The 18,676-nt window shown below is 46.4% G+C and overlaps 1 protein-coding gene across 1 annotated transcript in view; it reads right to left on the bottom strand.

The window, feature by feature from the left end:
- The window catches only part of LOC115199661 (whirlin-like), a 137,061-nt gene that overhangs the window by 6,191 nt on the left and 112,194 nt on the right, over positions 1-18,676 (bottom strand). Inside the window, exons 6-11 of the mRNA XM_029761970.1 lie at positions 4,846-5,028; positions 4,085-4,297; positions 1,958-2,032; positions 1,095-1,721; positions 800-983; positions 496-677 (exon numbers count right to left, since the gene is read on the bottom strand). Of these exons, the coding sequence (XP_029617830.1) occupies positions 496-677; positions 800-983; positions 1,095-1,721; positions 1,958-2,032; positions 4,085-4,297; positions 4,846-5,028 (1,464 nt within the window). The remainder of the gene's footprint in view (positions 1-495; positions 678-799; positions 984-1,094; positions 1,722-1,957; positions 2,033-4,084; positions 4,298-4,845; positions 5,029-18,676) is intronic.

Genomic DNA, 18,676 nt, shown 5'->3' on the forward strand with positions numbered 1-18,676 from the left:
ATAAGGACATAGAATAAGGACATAGAATAAGGACATAGAATAAAGACATAGAATAAAGACATAGAATAAGGACATAGAATAAGGACATGTAATAAGGACATAGAATAAAGACAGAATAAAGACATAGAATAAAGACATGGAATAAGGACATAGAATAGAAGACTTGGAATAATGGCATAGAATGAGGACTAAAATACATAGAGTAAGCTAAACACTAAGCCTAATCGACGGCATTGAGTGTTCTGTAATAAAAGATGCCTTTAGTATTTTTTTCAGTGTTACCAAGTGGGGCAAACCATGAATTTGCTAAAAGGCAAAACAAAGTGTCCTAAAACTCAGAGATGTATGAATGTCATGGTATGCGTCCCAAATTGCACCCTATTCCCTGTATAGTGCACTACTTTTGACCAGGGCTACAGTATAATGGGAATAGGATTCCATTAGAGACTCATCCATGTTGTTTCTGTTGTGATTTGGGCCCTTGGTGGGCCTCACCTGTTTGGATGCCAGTACTGCAGACCCCTGGGTCCCCTGGGGCCCCTGTGTGGCTTGGCTGGCCTGGTTCTTAGTTGGCCAAGGACTGCTGTCTTTACTGAGCCCTCGTGCCTCAGCAATGTCCACCCCACTGTCCTCACTCAGAGTCTGACCACTGTCTGACAGCTGGGACAATGTGGTGCCTGGATACAAAAAGGAAAGTAGATTTGATTATATATACATGCATGTAAAGCCATACTCACAGACAAGCATAGACACACACAGGCACAGGTACACAGATACACACACACACATTGATCTTTACCTCTCTGCTGGGGCTCAGGCCTGACCTCAGCAGTCAGTCTGTGTGCGTCGGCCATGACACACAAACCTCCCTGGCTGAGGGAGGGAGAGCAGGGGGAGCAGGGCCTATCTGGACTACATGGGGGAGGTCCCAGAACCGAGAGAGAGGGACAGGGTGAAGGACAGGGGGAGGGAAAGGGGGACAGACATGGGGAGGGACAGGGAGAGAGACAGGGAGAGAGACATGGGGAGGGACAGGGAGAGAGACAGGGAGAGAGACATGGGGAGGGACCAGGGGAGGGACCAGGGGAGGTAGCAGGCTTCTCATGGGAGCAGGATCTGAAGATGGGAAGCTTGATGAATTTCTCCTTGTTCTGAGGACCAGAGGGCTTGGGATGAAGGGAGCCAGGGCAGGAATGGTGGCCGGAGCTGGAGCAGCCGTGGTGTGTTTGGTGGGTGTGGTGGTCGGAGGAGGTAGTTGTGGAGATGTGGAGGGAGTTTTGGCAGGTGTGGTGAAGAGAGTTCATGGATGTGTCATTGCCAGAGCTTGGATAGACACTATGGCTAGTGCCAGGGTTGGGGGTGGTATGATGGCCAGGGTTGGGGGTGGTATGATGTCCAGCGTTGGGGGTGGTATGATGGCCAGGGTTGGAGCTGTTATGATGGCCAGGGTTGGGACAGGTGTGATGGAGGTCAGAGCAAGGGGAGGTGGAAGTTTGGTGGTTGGAGAAGCTTTGGAAGGCTTTAAGGTGTTTGTGGTGACATTCCTGGTGCAGCCTGGTGGGGGCAGTAAAGACCAGGCCAGATTGGGAGTGTCTGGATAAGAGGCGCTTGGACTGCTCCCTCTCCCTGTCCCTCGGATGTCTGGGCTGGGTCTGTCCGGGTCCGGAGGGAGGAGGAGGCTTGAAAAACAGAGGAGACTCAGCTGTAGACTGCACTTCATTCTAGAAACAAAAAGGGACATAGTACAGAATTTTGTGTTAAAAACAAACTCTGTACAAACTCAAGTCTGTCTGATGAAGGTCACCAAATGTCGTTTTTTCATGGAGAGAGTGTCACGCCTCACCTTTAAAACGCATTGTTCAAAAACATTAGCATTTAGTTATAATCCTGCACATCATAAAACCTGACTATGATTTCAATCAGTCTGAAACAAACTCAAACTCACATACAGACTCACCAATGTATCGTCAGGTAGGACATTAGTGGTTGCCCCTGGATCTTGCTGTACAATGTCACCATGTGAGCACTCCTGCTGAAAGAGAGACAGAGACACAAGGTTGATGTGTTACAGTAAAATGACTTCGCCTGGTATTCCACCTGGATTGTTAGATACTACTGAATTGTTAGATACTACTGAATTGTTAGATATTACTGAATTGTTAGATATTACTGAATTGTTAGATATTACTGAATTGTTAGATATTACTGAATTGTTGGATACTACTGAATTGTTAGATACTACTGAATTGTTAGATATTACTGAATTGTTAGATATTACTGAATTGTTAGATATTACTGAATTGTTAGATACTACTGAATTGTTAGATACTACTGAATTGTTAGATATTACTGAATTGTTAGATATTACTGAATTGTTAGATATTACTGAATTGTTAGATATTACTGAATTGTTAGATACTACTGAATTCTTAGATACTACTGAATTGTTAGATATTACTGAATTGTTAGATACTACTGAATTGTTAGATATTACTGAATTGTTAGATATTACTGAATTGTTAGATACTACTGAATTGTTAGATACTACTGAATTGTTAGATATTACTGAATTGGTAGATACTACTGAATTGTTAGATACTACTGAATTGTTAGATACTACTGAATTGTTAGATATTACTGAATTGTTAGATATTACTGAATTGTTAGATACTACTGAATTGGTAGATACTACTGAATTGTTAGATACTACTGAATTGTTAGATACTACTGAATTGTTAGATACTACTGAATTGTTAGATATTACTGAATTGTTAGATACTACTGAATTGTTAGATACTACTGAATTGTTAGATACTACTGAATTGTTAGATACTACTGAATTGTTAGATATTACTGAATTGTTAGATACTACTGAATTGTTAGATATTACTGCACTGTTGGAGCTAAGAAGATAAGCATTTCGCTACACCCGCAATAACATCTGCTCAGTATGTGTATGTGACCAATAAAATGTGATTTGATTTGATCGTACCATTGAAAATAAACAGGCCCAGCCATAGACTCACTGACCTGCCTCCCAGTACAATGTTGTGAGACAATCATGTGCTGAAACATTAACCATGAACTGTGACTAAAGACCTCAATCAACCATTAACACAGGAAGTTCATTTAGTGGATACAATATAAATGAACTACAATGACTTGTTAACAAGGGTGGGATTTTACAGCTATAGTAATGATGATGTCAACATGATCAATTATACAAGCACAGAGTGGACAAGCTCAGCAGAACCAGCCAGACATGGCAACCAGCCAGCCATGGCAACCAGCCAGCCATATCAAACAGACAGCAACACTGTCACCTTGGACGCACGTTAACATGAACAACTGCTGAGCACAAAAGACATCCTTGGGTTCAGCCCAGTCATCTTAAAGATAATCTCTTCTCACAATGGTTTTAAATCCTGCTGGTTCACCGCTGAATAATCTCTGCTTTGTTGGAGAAAATGGCACCCTATTCTGTATTCCCTATATAGTGCATTACTTTTGACCAGAGCCATATTGTCAAAAGTAGTGCAGTAAATAGGGAATAGGGTGCCATTGTGGATACAAACACTGTTTTATCAGTTTCTATTAAAGCGTGGCTGGGTCTCAGACTCAGTTGTATGGTTACAGTGTGTTATAGTGTTTTGTAGAGTGACTTGGCAGAGTGAGGTCCCATTCAGCTTGTCCGGGCCACATCGGTGGAATATTGACACTACAGAACACTGCTGCTCAGTAATCTCATCTGAAATCACTGCTCTGTTTCATTTGACACTGGCAACAGTCAGAGTGCAACTTCCAATGGATGAAAGATGAGAGAAGATGCCAGGAAGAAACACCCACATACAGTATACAGCCACAGGCACCGTAGACTTCAATAGGCACGCAAGCATGCACCCATGCACACACGAACACACACACACACACACACACACACACACACACACACACACACACACACACACACACACACACACACACACACACACACACACACACACACACACACACTTTGAATAGTCCAGAACCATCCAATAGCAACACACCTGGAAGTCCATCCATCCTACACTGTTCCTCCTACCTTGGCAGAGCAGAGAGTGGCCGGGTTGGAGTGGCTGTGGCTGGCTGAGGGCTCAGTGTGTAGACAGCGGCTGTATAGGTGCGCAGGGTGTAGGGATCCTATTCCTCCGTGCCAGGCCTTCAGAGCCTCCCTCTCGCGGTGCAGCACCAGGCCATCATACAGCTCCAGTTCCTGGGGAGCCACCTGACTACGCACCTCAGATAGCAGGGACAACTGGAGGGAGGACAGGAACATAGATTATAATGAGTAGAATGGGTCTCCTCATTCAATTAAATGATTCCATAATGAGTGGACTGGTGGCCATATTGAGTGGACTGGTGGCCATTTTGACTGGACTGGTGGCCATTTTGACTGGACTGGTGGCCATTTTGAGTTGCCAAATAAAAGGTGAGAAGGGGAATCGGCACACCGTGTTATGCTCCCATGGGAATTTCCAAGACAACGTTTTGAGCACCATGTTTTGATCAGGTCTCCTATGACAAAGAGAACTAGAGGGAGGCCAGAAGGAAGAATGGATTAACAACTGACACCAGGAACCTCCTAGAGAACATGTATGGGCATTTTGGATGAATGACTGTGTGTACATGAAATTCAAATGTTCTCAACAGTTGTGGAGGTACCATCATCAAGAGAGAAAAAGATTGACCATAAGATGAACCAGGCACCCAGGTGTATCCCGAATGGCACCCTATTCCCTATATAGTGCACTACTTTTTTACCAGAGCCCAATAGTACACTATATATAGAATAGGGTGCGTTACCTTGGCATGGGTGTTGAAGAGCTCAAACAGGGCCATGGTCAGGGGCTCCAAGCCGATGTGTCCCTCCTTGTACTCCCGCAGGTAGTAGCCCATGGTCTGTCTCTCTGGGTCTGTCAGCAGCAGGAAGGCCTGCTCCTCCAGAGACACTTGGAAACCCGGGGGCCCCACACCTTGACACACAGACTGATTGGAGGGATGGAGCGATAGAAGGAGGAAGGGAACGAGAGAGTGGGTGGGGGGAGAGAATGAATGCACCCACATGAAAAAAGACTACAGTTTACTATGTAATTATTTAGTAAACTGTAGTATATTATACACTGTAGTATCACTCGATCGTGTAGTGCTTACCATAGAACTTTGTAGAATACTGTCGATATTATTATGTTCACTCTTTTTAACATGCACTGTTGGAGCTCAGAGCTTAATAATCTCACTGTACTGCAAGTTTATTACATTTTTTTTACCTTTATTTAATTAGGGAAGTCAGTTAAGGACAAATTCTTATTTTCAATGACGGCCTAGGAACAGTGGGTTAACTGCCTTGTTCAGTGGCAGAACGACAGATTTACCTTGTCAGCTCGGGGATTCGATCTTGCAACCTTTCGGTTTCTAGTCTAACGCTTGTGTCACGTCCTGACCAGTATAAGGGGTTATTGGTTATTGTAGTTTGGTCAGGACGTGGCAGGGGGTATTTGTTTTATGTGGTTCGGGGTTTATTGGGATATGTATTTATGTAAGAGGGGTGTTTGTTTTATGTGTTCCGGGGTTTTTGGGTAATGTTCTTGTTTTGTATTTCTATGGTTTTCTATGTTGTGTATTTCTTTGTTGGCTTGGTATGGCTCTCAATCAGGAACAGCTTTACATCGTTGTTTCTGATTGGGAGTCATACTTAGGTAGCCCTTTTTTCACCTATGGTTTGTGGGAAGTTGTTGTTGCATAGCTGTGTGTGTAGCCTGCAATACTGTTCGTTCGATCATTTTCTTGTTTTGTTTCGTATGTGTTCAAATAAAGTTAAGATGAGCACTCAACCCGCTGCGCCTTGGTCCATTACCTACGACGACCGTTACAGAACTTCCCACCACCAACTTACCAAGCAGCGGGCCCAGGAGGAAGAAGGATCCTGGGCCAGGGAGAGAAGGGAGTGGAGGACATCTTGGACATGGGAAGAAGTAATGGCAGGGGACAAGACCCTGCCATGGAGACAGGTGGAGACAGCGAGGGAGGAACGGCGAAAGTGGAGCGAAGACCGGGACTGTTATATGTTACTGGTCAGGATCCGTGCTATGGGGTGATGTGCATAGCGTCGAGGCCGAGCATTCACAGGCCGGTGTGCGCGGTGCCAGCGCCCCGCATTTGCCAGGGGGAAGCGGGCATCCAGCCAGTAAGGGTGGTGCCAGTACTGCGCTCAAGACCGCCAGTGCACCTTCACGGCCCAGTGTATCCTGTTCCCGCTCCTCGCACCAGCCCTGAGGTGCGTGTATCCAGTCTGGCGTATCCAAAGCCAGCCCCACGCACCAGGCCTCCAGTGCGTCAGCCCTGTCCAACTCGTCCTGTTCCTGCTCCTCGCACTAGCCCTGAGGTGCGTGTATCCAGTCTGGCATCTCCAATACCAGCCCCACGCACCAGGCCTCCAGTGTGTCAGCCCAGTCCAACTCGTCCTGTTCCTGCTCCTCGCACTAGCCTTGGGGTGCATGTCTCCAGTCTGGTATCTCCACTACCAGCCCCACGCATCAGGCTTTCAGTGCGCAGTCCCCATCCAGAGCTTCCGACGACAGTACCCCATCCAGAGCTTCCGACGACAGTACCCCGTCCAGAGCTTCCGACGACATTACCCCGTCCAGAGCTTCCGGCAATAGTGCCTCGTCCAGAGCTTCCGGCAACAGTGCCCCGTCCAGAGTGTCCGGAAACAGTGCCCCGTCCAGAGTGTCCGGCGACAGTGCCCCGCCTAGAGATGGCCCACAGTCCGGAACCGAGAGAGATGGCCCACAGTCCGGAACCGAAAGAGATGGCCCACAGTCCGGAACCGAGAGAGACGGCCCACAGTCCGGAACTGAGTGAGATGGCCTACAGTCTGGAACCGAGTGAGACGGCCTACAGTCCGGAACTGAGTGAGACGGCATACAGTCCGGAACCGAGTGAGATGGCCTACAGTCCGGAACCGAGTGAGACGGCCTACAGTCTGGAACCGTCGCAGCCAGAGTCGCCCTACAGTCCGGAGCTCCCAGAGTCACCCTTTTGCCCGAGGTCTACAGCGACGCGCTTCAGCCCGAGGTATTCAGCGGGGGTGGACAGGTTAGGTGTGGGACTAAGGCCAGAGCCTGAGCCACCTCCACAGTAGGAGGATTGGGGAGGGGGGGTGTAGCACGGGAACCGTCGGTGACGGCAGACACCCTCCCTTCCCTCCCTTTAGTTTGGGGGGTTTATTTTTGTGTTTATTTTTGTGTGAGGTGCATCCGGGGTCTGCACCTTTGGGGGGGGGGGGGGGGGGGGTGACTGTCACGTCCTGACCAGTATAAGGGGTTATTGGTTATTGTAGTTTGGTCAGGACGTGGCAGGGGTTATTTGTTTTATGTGGTTCGGGGTTTATTGGGATATGTATTTATGTAAGAGGGGTGTTTGTTTTATGTGTTCCGGGGTTTTTGGGTAATGTTCTTGTTTTGTATTTCTATGGTTTTCTATGTTGTGTATTTCTTTGTTGGCCTGGTATGGCTCTCAATCAGGAACAGTTGTACATCATTGTTTCTGATTGGGAGTCATACTTAGGTAGCCCTTTTTCACCTATGGTTTGTGGGAAGTTGTTGCATAGCTGTGTGTGTAGCCTGCAATACTGTTCGTTCGATCGTTTTCTTGTTTTGTTTCGTATGTGTTCAAATAAAGTTAAGATGAGCACTCAACCCGCTGCGCCTTGGTCCATTACGTACGACGACCGTTACAGCTTGAACCACTAGGCTACCTGCCACCCCAAATTACATCTTCTACCCTGTGCATGTGATTAATAAACTCATCTAAACGACCTGGTCAGTCTATGTCATGGAAAGAGCATTCCATGACATAGACTGACCAGGTGAATCCAGCTAAAAGCTATGATCCCTTATTGATGTCACTTGTTAAATCCACAACTGTGGGAAGCATTGGAGTCAACATGGGCCAACATCCCTGTGGAACATGTTCAGCACCTTGCAGAGTCCATGCCCCAATGAATTGAGGCAGTTCTGAGGGCAAAATAGGGTGTTCTTAATATTTTGTATATGGCACACTATTAGTGCACATAGGGAATAGGGTGCCATTTGGGACACTACCCTAACAGTCAGCTATTAGCGTGCCTGGCTTCAGTCCCTGCCTCCCCCTGCCACAGCCAGCTAGAGAGCACAGCCAGCTAGAGAGCACAGCCAGCTAAAGAGCACAGCCAGCTACAGAGCCCAACACAGCCTTCATCTCTTCATCTCTCTGTCAAAGAAACACTGCCAAAATGTCAAGCGCATTTTATTCAATCTTTCAAGACACCAGGCTTAGATTTAAAGTTTAATTCATGTTTTCTACACTCAGTGTAGTATATAAATATATTAATGCTACAGTATTTATACCATAGCTCTCACTTCCGGCACCGACAGAGATGGATGGCTCACTTCGCGTTCCTAGGAAACTATGCAGTATTTTGTTTTTTTATGTGTTATTTCTTACATTGTTACCCCAGGAAATCTTTATTTTTTTTACATACAGTCGGGAGGAACTATTGGATATAAGAGCAACGTCAACTCACCAACATTACGACCAGGAATACGACTTTCCCGAAGCGGATCCTCTGTTTGGCCTACCACCCAGGACAATGGATCGGATCCCAGCCGGCGACCCAAAACAACGGCGCCGCAGAAGGGGCAGGCGGAGCGGTCTGCTGGTCAGGCTCCGTAGGCGGGCACATCGCGCACCACTCCCGAGCATACTACTCGCCAATGTTCAGTCTCTTGACAACAAGGTAGACGAAATCCGAGCAAGGGTTGCCTTCCAAAGAGACATTAGAGACTGAAACGTTCTTTGTTTCACGGAAACATGGCTCACTCGAAACACACTATCGGAGTTGGTACAGCCACCTGGTTTCACGCATCGCGACGACAGAAACAAGCATCTCTCTGGTAAGAAGAAGGGCGGGGGTGTATGCCTTATGATTAACGAGACGTGGTGTGATCATAACAACATACAGGAACTCAAGTCCTTTTGTTCACCTGACTTAGAATTCCTTACAGTCAAATGCCGACCACATTATCTACCAAGAGAATTCTCTTCCATCATAATCAGTCGTATATATTCCCCCCCAAGCAAACACATCGATAGGCCCTGAAAGAACTTCATTTGACTCGACGTAAACTGGAAACCACATATCCTGAGGCTGCATTTATTGTAGCTGGGGATTTTAACAAGACTAATCTGAAAACAAGGATCCCTAAATTTTACCAGCATATTGATTGCGCGACCCGGGCTAGTCAAAACACTGGATTATTGTTATTCTAACTTCCGCAACGCATATAAAGCCTTCCCCTGCCCTCCTTTCGAAAAAGCTGACCACGACTCCATTTTGTTGCTCCCAGCCTATAGACAGAAACTAAAACAGGAAGTAGCCGTGCTCAGGTCTGTTCAACGCTGGTCTGACCAATCGGATTCCACGCTTCAAGATTGCTTCGATCACGTGGACTGGGATATGTTCTGCATAGCGTCGAACAACAACATTGATGAATACGCTGATTCGGTGAGCGAGTTTATTAGCAAGTGCATTGGTGATGTCGTACCAACAGTGTCTATTAAAACATTCCCCAACCAGAAACCATGGAATGATGGCAGCATTCGCGCAAAACTGAAAGCGCAAACCACGGCTTTTAATCAGGGCAAGGTTACCGGAAACATGACCGAAAACAAACAGTGTAGCTATTCCCTCCGCAAGGCAATCAAACAAGCTAAGCGTCAGTATAGAGACAAGGTAGAGTCGCAATTCAACGGCTCAGACACGAGAGGTATGTGGCAGGGTCTACAGTCAATCCCGGACTACAAAAGAAAAACCAGCCCCGTCGTGGACCCCGATGTCTTGCTCCCAGACAAACTAAACAAATTCTTTGCTCGCTTTGAGGACAATACAGTGCCACTGACACGGCCCGCTACCAAAACCTGCGGGCTCTCCTTCACTGCAGCCAACGTGAGTAAAACATTTAAACGTGTTAACCCTCGCAAGGCTGCCGGCCCAGACGACATCCCCGGCCGCGTCCTCAGAGCATGCGCAGACCAGCTGGCTGGTTTGTTTACGGACATATTCAATCGATCCTTATCCCAGTCTGCTGTTCCCACATGCAAGAGGGACACCATTGTTCCTGTTCCCAAGAAAGCTAAGGTAACTGAACTAAATGACTATCGCCCCGTAGCACTCACTTCCGTCATCATGAAGTGCTTTCAGAGACTAGTCAAGGACCATATCACCTCCACCCTACCTGACACCCTAGACCCACTCCAATTTGCTTACCGCCCCAATAGGTCCACAGACGACGCAATCGCAATCACACTGCACACTGCCCTAACCCATCTGGAGAAGAGGAATACCTATGTAAGAATGCTGTTCATCGACTACAGCTCAGCATTTAACACCAAGGTACCCTCCAAACTCGTCATTAAGCTCTAGACCCTGGGTCTCGACCCCGCCCTGTGCAACTGGGTCCTGGACTTCCTGACGGGCCGCACCCAGGTGGTGAGGGTAGGTAACAACATTTCCACCCCGCTGATCCTCAACACTGGGGCCCCACAAGGGAGCATCTCAGCCCTCTCCTGTACTCCCTGTTCACCCATGACTACCTGGCCATGCACGCCTCCAACTCAATCATCAAGTTTGCAGACGACACTACAGTGGTAGGCTTGATTACCAACAACGACGAGACAGCCTACAGGGAGGAGGTGAGGGCCCTCGGAGTGTGGTGTCATGAAAATAACCTCACACCCAATGTCAACAAAACAAAGGAGATGATCGTGGATTTCAAGGAACAGCTGAGGGAGCAGCCCCCTATCCACATCGACGGGACAGTAGTGGAGAAGGTGGAAAGTTTTAAGTTCCTCGGCGTACACATCACGGACAAACTGAAAGGGTCCACCCACACAGACAGTGTGGTGAAGAAGGCGCAGCAGCGCCTCTTCAACCTCAGGAGGCTGAAGAAATTCGGCTTGTCACCAAAAACACTCACAAACCTGTATCACCGCCTGGTATGGCAACTGCTCCGCCCACAACCGTAAGGCTCTCCAGAGGGTAGTGAGGTCTGCACAACGCATCACCGGGGGCAAACTACCTGCCCTCCAGGATACCTACACCACCCCATGTCACAGGAAGGCCAAAAAGATCATCAACGACAACAACCACCCGAGCCACTGCCTGTTCACCCCGCTATCATCCAGAAGACAAGGTCAGTACAGGTGCATCAAAGTGGGGACCAAGAGACAGAAAAACAGCTTCTATCTCAAGGCCATCAGACTGTTAAACAGCCATCACTAACATTGAGTGGCTTCTGCCAACATACTGACTCAACTCTAGCCACTTTAATAATGGAAAAATTTGATGTAAGAAATGTATCACTAGCCACTTTAAACAATGCCACTTTATATAATGTTTGCATACCCTACATTACTCATCTCATATGTATATACTGTACTCTATACCATCTACTGCATCTTGCCTATGCCGTTCGCCCATCACTCATTCATATATTTTTATGTACATATTCTTGTTCATTCCTTTACACTTGTGTGTATAAGGTAGTTGTTGTGAAATTGTTAGGTTAGATTACTTGTTAGATATTACTGCATGGTCGGAACTAGAAGCGCAAGCATTTTGCCACACTCGCATTAACATCTGCTAACCAAGTGTATGTGACAAATACAATTTGATTTGATTTGAGTAAGCTATAGTATTTTTTCATGTGGCCAGATAGCTATCTATCTCTGCAGGACCAGAATTACAGTATCTTTTCAGCTCTCAGTCATCCTACCCACAGCACACCAACAGGCGTTAAATCCCTAACAGTAGAAACCAATTTAAAGGCATCAGGATAAGGGTGAGTCAAAGAACTTGTTTAGCCCTGAGAATTTCATCATTGTTACTCAGCTACAGCTTGAAATGGCTATTCGCTCTTTAAATAGACCGGATCTTGGAATATTGAGTAAGATCCAGTACCAAGCAGTTGATGGATGTTACGGTCAGGATCTTTGTCTTAGATACCATCCATGGTTAAATGATGGCACTCAAAATGATCCACTTCCATTGATTCTAAAATGGGTGAGAGCTGTTTAGAGGACTCTTTCTGACGCAGTTTTGTTTGCAATATCTGATGAGATACCGCAACACACTTTTTGGAGGACGAATGTGCCACGAGTTAGAGGTTATAGATTTGTTGGAGTGTGAAATCCACCGTCAGGAGCACTACAATGAGAAATATGGGGTCAGGCCCAGAGAGTAAAGAAAAAATGATAGAGGTAGTTAAGGGCTCAGAAGCAAAGCATCAACTGTTGTTACTCTAAATTACAAAGCTATCCTCTCTGCTCCCCGCACACCTGTCGCCACAAACTCTACCAGGCTCAACTCAGAGAAATGTAATGTATCACAAAAAGGCATCCTATTCCCTATGTAGTGCACTACTACTGATCATGCTCTGGTCAAAAAGAGTGCACTATATAGGAAATAGGTTTCCATTGTACATCCCAAAATGTATATGTGACATTGTAAAAAAATATATACATGTGACGTTGTAAAAAACATAGTAAAAAAAATATATACATGTGACGGTACACTGAAAAGAAAAAAAAACAGACTACGGTTTGTAACTGCACATGGGGACAAAGATCGTACTTTTTAGAGAAATGTCCTCTGGTCTGATGAAACAAAAAATTGAACTGTTTGGCCATAATGACCATTGTTATGTTTGGTGGAAAAAGGGGGAGGCTTGCAAGCCGAAGAACACCATCCCAACCGTGAAGCACGAGGGTGGCAGCATCATGTTGTGGGGGTGCTTTGCTGCAGGAGGGACTGGCGCACTTCACAAAATAGATGGCATTATGAGGCAGGAAAGTTGCCCAGGCCGCCGGAGATACAATCTTCAGCAAAATCATTCGCAAGGAGATTCCTACAAAAATATTATTTGAAGATGAAGACATTCATTTTCTCCCAAAGGTCATCCTACCGGTTTTACTATGGTATTATTCCAACACAACCCTGTTTATGTGAGCTCCCAGATTCTGCAATGAAATCTATACAGTGGAAGAGCAGTCACTTGTATGGTTACCTGTCAGGCCTATAAAGGTGTAAAGGAGAGTTGATGATGATGAACACATGCTTCACTGCTAGTCTGCTACAGCAGGATGAAGGACAGGGAACACTGTGGAGAAAACACTACTAGTTTGATAAAGCAGGATGAAGGACAGGGAACACTGTGGCGAAAACACTGCTTGTCATAGTACCCTCAAAGCTCATCACTAAGCTAAGGATCCTGGGACTAAACACCTCCCTCTGCAAATGGATCCTGGACTTGATGACGGGCCGCCCCCAAGTGGTGAGGGTAATTAGCAACACATCTGCCACGCTTATCCTCAACACTGGAGCCCCCCAGGGGTGCGTGCTCAGTCCCCTGCTGTACTGCCTTTTCACCCACGACTGCAAGGCCAGGCACGACTCCAACACCATCAACAGTGGAAGGCCTGATCACCGACAACGACGAGACAGCCTATATGGAGGAGGTCAGAGACCTGGCCGGGTGGTGCCAGAATAATAACCTATCCCTCAACATAACCAAGACTAAGGAGATGATTGTGGACTACAGGAAAAGGAGGACCGAGTACGCCCCCATTCTCATCGACGAGGCTGTAGTGGAGCAGGTTGAGAGCTTCAAGTTCCTTGGTGTCCACATCACCAACAAACTAGAATGGTCCAAACACACCAAGACAGTCGTGAAGAGGGCACGACAAAGCCTATTCCCCCTCAGAAAACTAAAAAGATTTGGCATGTGTCCTGAGATCCTCAAAAGGTTCAACAGCTGCAACATCGAGAGCATCCTGACTGGTTGCATCACTGCCTGGTACGGCAATTGCTCGGCCTCCGACCGCAAGGCACTACAGAGGGTAGTGCGTACGGCCCAGTACATCACTGCGGCTAAGCTGCCTGCCATCCAGGACCTCTACACCAGGCGGTGTCAGAGGAAGGCCCTAAAAATTGTCAAAGACCCCAGCCACCCCAGTCATAGACTGTTCTCTCTAATACCACATGGCAAGCGGTACCAGAGTGCTAAGTCTAGGACAAAAAGGCTTCTCAACAGTTTTTACCCCGAAGCCATAAGACTCCTGAACAGGTAATCAAATGGCTACCCGGACTATTTGCATTGTGTGGCCCCCCAACCCCTCTTTTATGCTGCTGCTACTCTCTGTTTATCATATATCACTTTATCACTATAACTATACATTCATGTACATATGTACATACTACCTCAATTGGCCCGACCAACCAGTGCTCCCGCACATTGGCTAACCGGGCTATCTGAATTGTGTCCTGCCACCCACCACTCGCCAATCCCTCTTTACGCTACTGCTACTCTCTGTTCATCATATACGCATAGTCACTTTAACCATATCTACATGTACATACTACCTCAATCAGCCTGACTAACCAGTGTCTGTATGTAGCCTCGCTACTTTTATAGCCTCGCTACTGTATATAGGCTCGCTACTGTTTTTCATTGTCTTTTTACTGTTGTTTTTATTTCTTTACTTACCTATTGTTCACCTAATACATTTTTTGCACTATTGGTTAGAGCCTGTAAGTAAGCATTTCACTTTAAGGTCTACACCTGTTGTATTCAGCACACGTGAGAAATAAACTTTGATTTGATTTGACACTCTAGGTCCAAACTGCTACAGACTTATATCTATCCTACCCTGCCTTTCTAAGGTCCTCGAAAGCCAAGTTAACAAACAGATCACCGACCATTTCGAATCCCACCGTACCTTCTCCGCTATGCAATCTGGTTTCTGAGCTGGTCATGGGTGCACCTCAGCCACGCTCAAGGTCCTAAACAATATCATAACCTCCACCGATAAGTGACAATACTGTGCAGCTGTATTCATAGACCTGGCCAAGGCTTTCGACTCTGTCAATCACCACATTCTTATCGGCAGACTCAACAGCCTTGGTTTCTCAAATGACTGCCTCGCTTGGTTCACCAACTACTTCTCAGACAGAGTTCAGTGTGCCAAAACGGAGGGCCTGTTGTCCGGACCTCTAGCAGACTGTATGGGGGTGCCACAGGGTTCAATTCTCAGGCCGACACTTTTCTCTGTATACATCAATGATGTCGCTCTTGCTGCTGGTGATTCTCTGATCCACCTCTACGCAGACGAGACCATTCTGTATACTTCTGGCCCTTCTTTGGACACTGTGTTAACTAACCTCCAGACGAGCTTCAATGCCATACAACTCTCCTTCCGTGGCCTCCAACTGCTCTTAAATGCAAGTAAAACTAAATGTATGCTCTTCAACCGATTGCTACCAGCACCTGCCAGCTCGTACAGCATCACTACTCTGGACGGTTCTGACTTAGAATATGTGGACATCTACAAATACCTAGGTGTCTGGTTAGACTGTAAACTCTCCTTCCAGACTCACATTAAGCATCTCCAATCCAAAATTAAATCTAGAATTGGCTTACTATTTTGCAACAAAGCATCCTTCACTCATGCTGCCAAACATACCCTCGTAAAACTGACCATCCTACCGATCCTTGACTTCAGCGATGTCATTTACAAAATAGCCTCCAACACTCTACTCAGCAAATTGGATGCAGTCTATCACAGTGCCATCCGTTTTGTCACCAAAGCCCCATATACAACCCACCACTGCGACCTGTATACTCTCGTTGGCTGGCCCTCACTTCATATTTGTCGCCAAATCCACTGGCTCCAGGTCATCTATACGTTTTTTCTAGGTAAAGCCCCACCTTATCTCAGCTCACTGGTCACCATAGCAGCACCCACCCATAGCACGTGCTCCAGCAGGTATATTTCAATGGTCATCCCCAAAGCCAATTCCTACTTTGGCCGCCTTTCCTTCCAGTTCTCTGCTGCCACTGGGTGGAACGATTTGCAAAAATCACTGAAGCTGGAGACTCATATCTCCCTCACAACTTTAAGCACCAGCTGTCAGAGCAGCTCACAAATCACTGCACCTGTACATAGCCCGTCTGTAAATAGCCCATCCCACTACCTCATCCCCATACTGTTATTTTTTTTCTCCGTTGCATCCCAGTATCTCTACTTGCAAATTCATCTTCTGCCCATCTATCACTCCAGTGTTTAATTGCTAAATTGAAATTATTTCGCCACTATGGCCTATTTATTGCCTTACCTCCCTTATCTTACCTCATTTGCACACACTGTATATATACTTTTTTTCCCCCTATTGTGTTATTGACTGTATGTTTGTTTATTCCATGTGTAACTCTTTGTTGCTGTTTGTGTCGCACTGCTTTGCTTTATCTTGGCCACGTCGCAGTTGTAAATTAGAAAGTGTTCTCAACTAGCCTACCTGGTTAAATAAAGGTGAAACAAAAATAAATAAAAATGAAGAACAGGGAACACTGTGGAGAAAACACTGCTAGTCTGATACAGCAGGACGAAGGACAGTGAACACTGTGGAGAAAACACTGCTAGTTTGCTGCAGCAGGATGAAGGATAGGGAACACTGTGGAGAAAACACTGCTAGTCTGATACAGCAGGACGAAGGACAGGGAACACTGTGGAGAAAACACTGCTAGTCTGATACAGCAGGACGAAGGACAGTGAACACTGTGGAGAAAACACTGCTAGTTTGCTGCAGCAGGATGAAGGACAGTGAACACTGTGGAGAATTTTTTTTCAGCATCATCAATGTCTCTCCCTCTCTCCCCCTCTCTAGCTCTCTCTCTATCTATCTCTCTTTCTTTCCTCCATTGTCATTGTAGACAGTAAAAGGCCAGCAGAATGCTTACAACAACATCATTCAATTTGAACATCTATTCATCAGGAATGAGTCCAAAGTCTGTGGCTTTTGTCGGTCTGCAACTAATGAGCTTTGTGATTGGAGATGGGTGGTGAGGGCATGTTGATTTATTACAGGTCAGAGTGCCGTTTCAACAACCTAAGGCCAGATGACTGAATGCATTAGGGACAATGAGTTTGTGTCATAAATGGCACCCTATTCACTGTTGGCTCTGTTCAAAAGTAGTAGACTATATAGAGAATAGGGTGTCATTTGGGACACATCCTAACAAAGGATGTCCCTCTTTGGAAACAAAGCTGCAATGTTCACAAGATGAGACAACACTTTTAAGAAGCGATGGATTGCTGCTTGTTTGAATGTGTTGGTCTATATTAGAAGAAGTACAGACGGTATGTGTTTTTAGTACTTGTATCATTTCACAGTTGTTGTGAGTTAGGAAGAATTCTTATTGATCATGAGTCCTCGCTCCTCAATGGGCAGCAGCATAGGGTGTTCTCTCCTCCTGCTGATGTGGGAGACGGTGTGAGAGATGGTGTGTGTGTGTCTGAGAGTGTGGGTGTGATATTGGTTCAGGGGCCATTAGCCTCTCTCTGGCTGCCAGAACTCAAACTGCATTTAAAGTCATAACCTTGAAGAGCAGTCTGTCCTGACCGGAGCAAATCCCTTCTGAGGGCCCTAGACACTGTCAATTACCCCCCCCCCCACACACACACACACACACACACACACACACACACATGCATGCATGCGAGTCGGTACAGCCACCTGGTTTCTTCATGCATCGCGCCGACAGAAACAAACATCTCTCTGGTAAGAAGAAGGATGGGGGTGTATGCCTTATGATGCCTTATGAGTCGTGGTGTGATCATAACAACATACAGGAACTCAAGTCCTTTTGTTCACCTGACCTAGAATTCCTTACAATCAAATGCCGACCGCATTATCTACCTAGAGAATTCTCTTCAATTATAATCACAGTCGTGTATATTCCCCCAAGCAGACACATCGATGGCCCTGAAAGAACTTCATAAGACTCTATGTAAACTGGAAACCACATATCCCGAGGCTGCATTTATTGTAGCTGGGGATTTTAACAAGGCTAATCTGAAATAAAGGCTCCCTAAATTTCATCAGCATATCGAATGGCAAAATCCTGGATCATTGTTACTCTAACTTCCACAACGCATACAAAGCCCTCCCTCGCCCTCCTTTCGGCAAATCTGACCACGACTCCATTTTGTTGCTCCCAGCCTATAGACAGCAACTAAAACAGGAAACGCCTGTGCTCAGGGCTGTTCAATGCTGGTCCAACCAATCGGATTCCACGCTTCATAAAGAAAAAGAAAGCGCGAACCACTGCTTTTAATCAGGGCAAGGCGACCGGAAAATTGACCGAATACAGTGTAGCTATTCCCTCCGCAAGGCAATCAAACAAGCTAAGCGTCAGTATAGAGACAAAGTAGAGTCGCAATTCAACGGCTCAGACACAAGAGGTATGTGGCAGGGTTTACAGTCAATCACGGACTACAAAAAGAAAACCAGCCCCGTCGCGGACACCGATGTCTTGCTCCCAGACAAACTAAACAGCCTTTTTGCTCGCTTTGAGGACAATACAGTGCCACTGACATGGCCCGCTACCAAAAACCTGTGGGCTCTCCTTCACTGCAGCCAACGTGAGTAAAAAATGTAAACGTGTTAACCCTCGCAATGCTGCCGGCCCAGACGACATCCCCAGCCGCGTCCTCAGAGCATGTGCAGACAAGCTGGCTGGTTTGTTTACGGACATATTCA

Source organism: Salmo trutta, chromosome 9, assembly GCF_901001165.1.
Source record: "Salmo trutta chromosome 9, fSalTru1.1, whole genome shotgun sequence".
Classification (NCBI taxonomy): Eukaryota; Metazoa; Chordata; class Actinopteri; order Salmoniformes; family Salmonidae; genus Salmo; species Salmo trutta.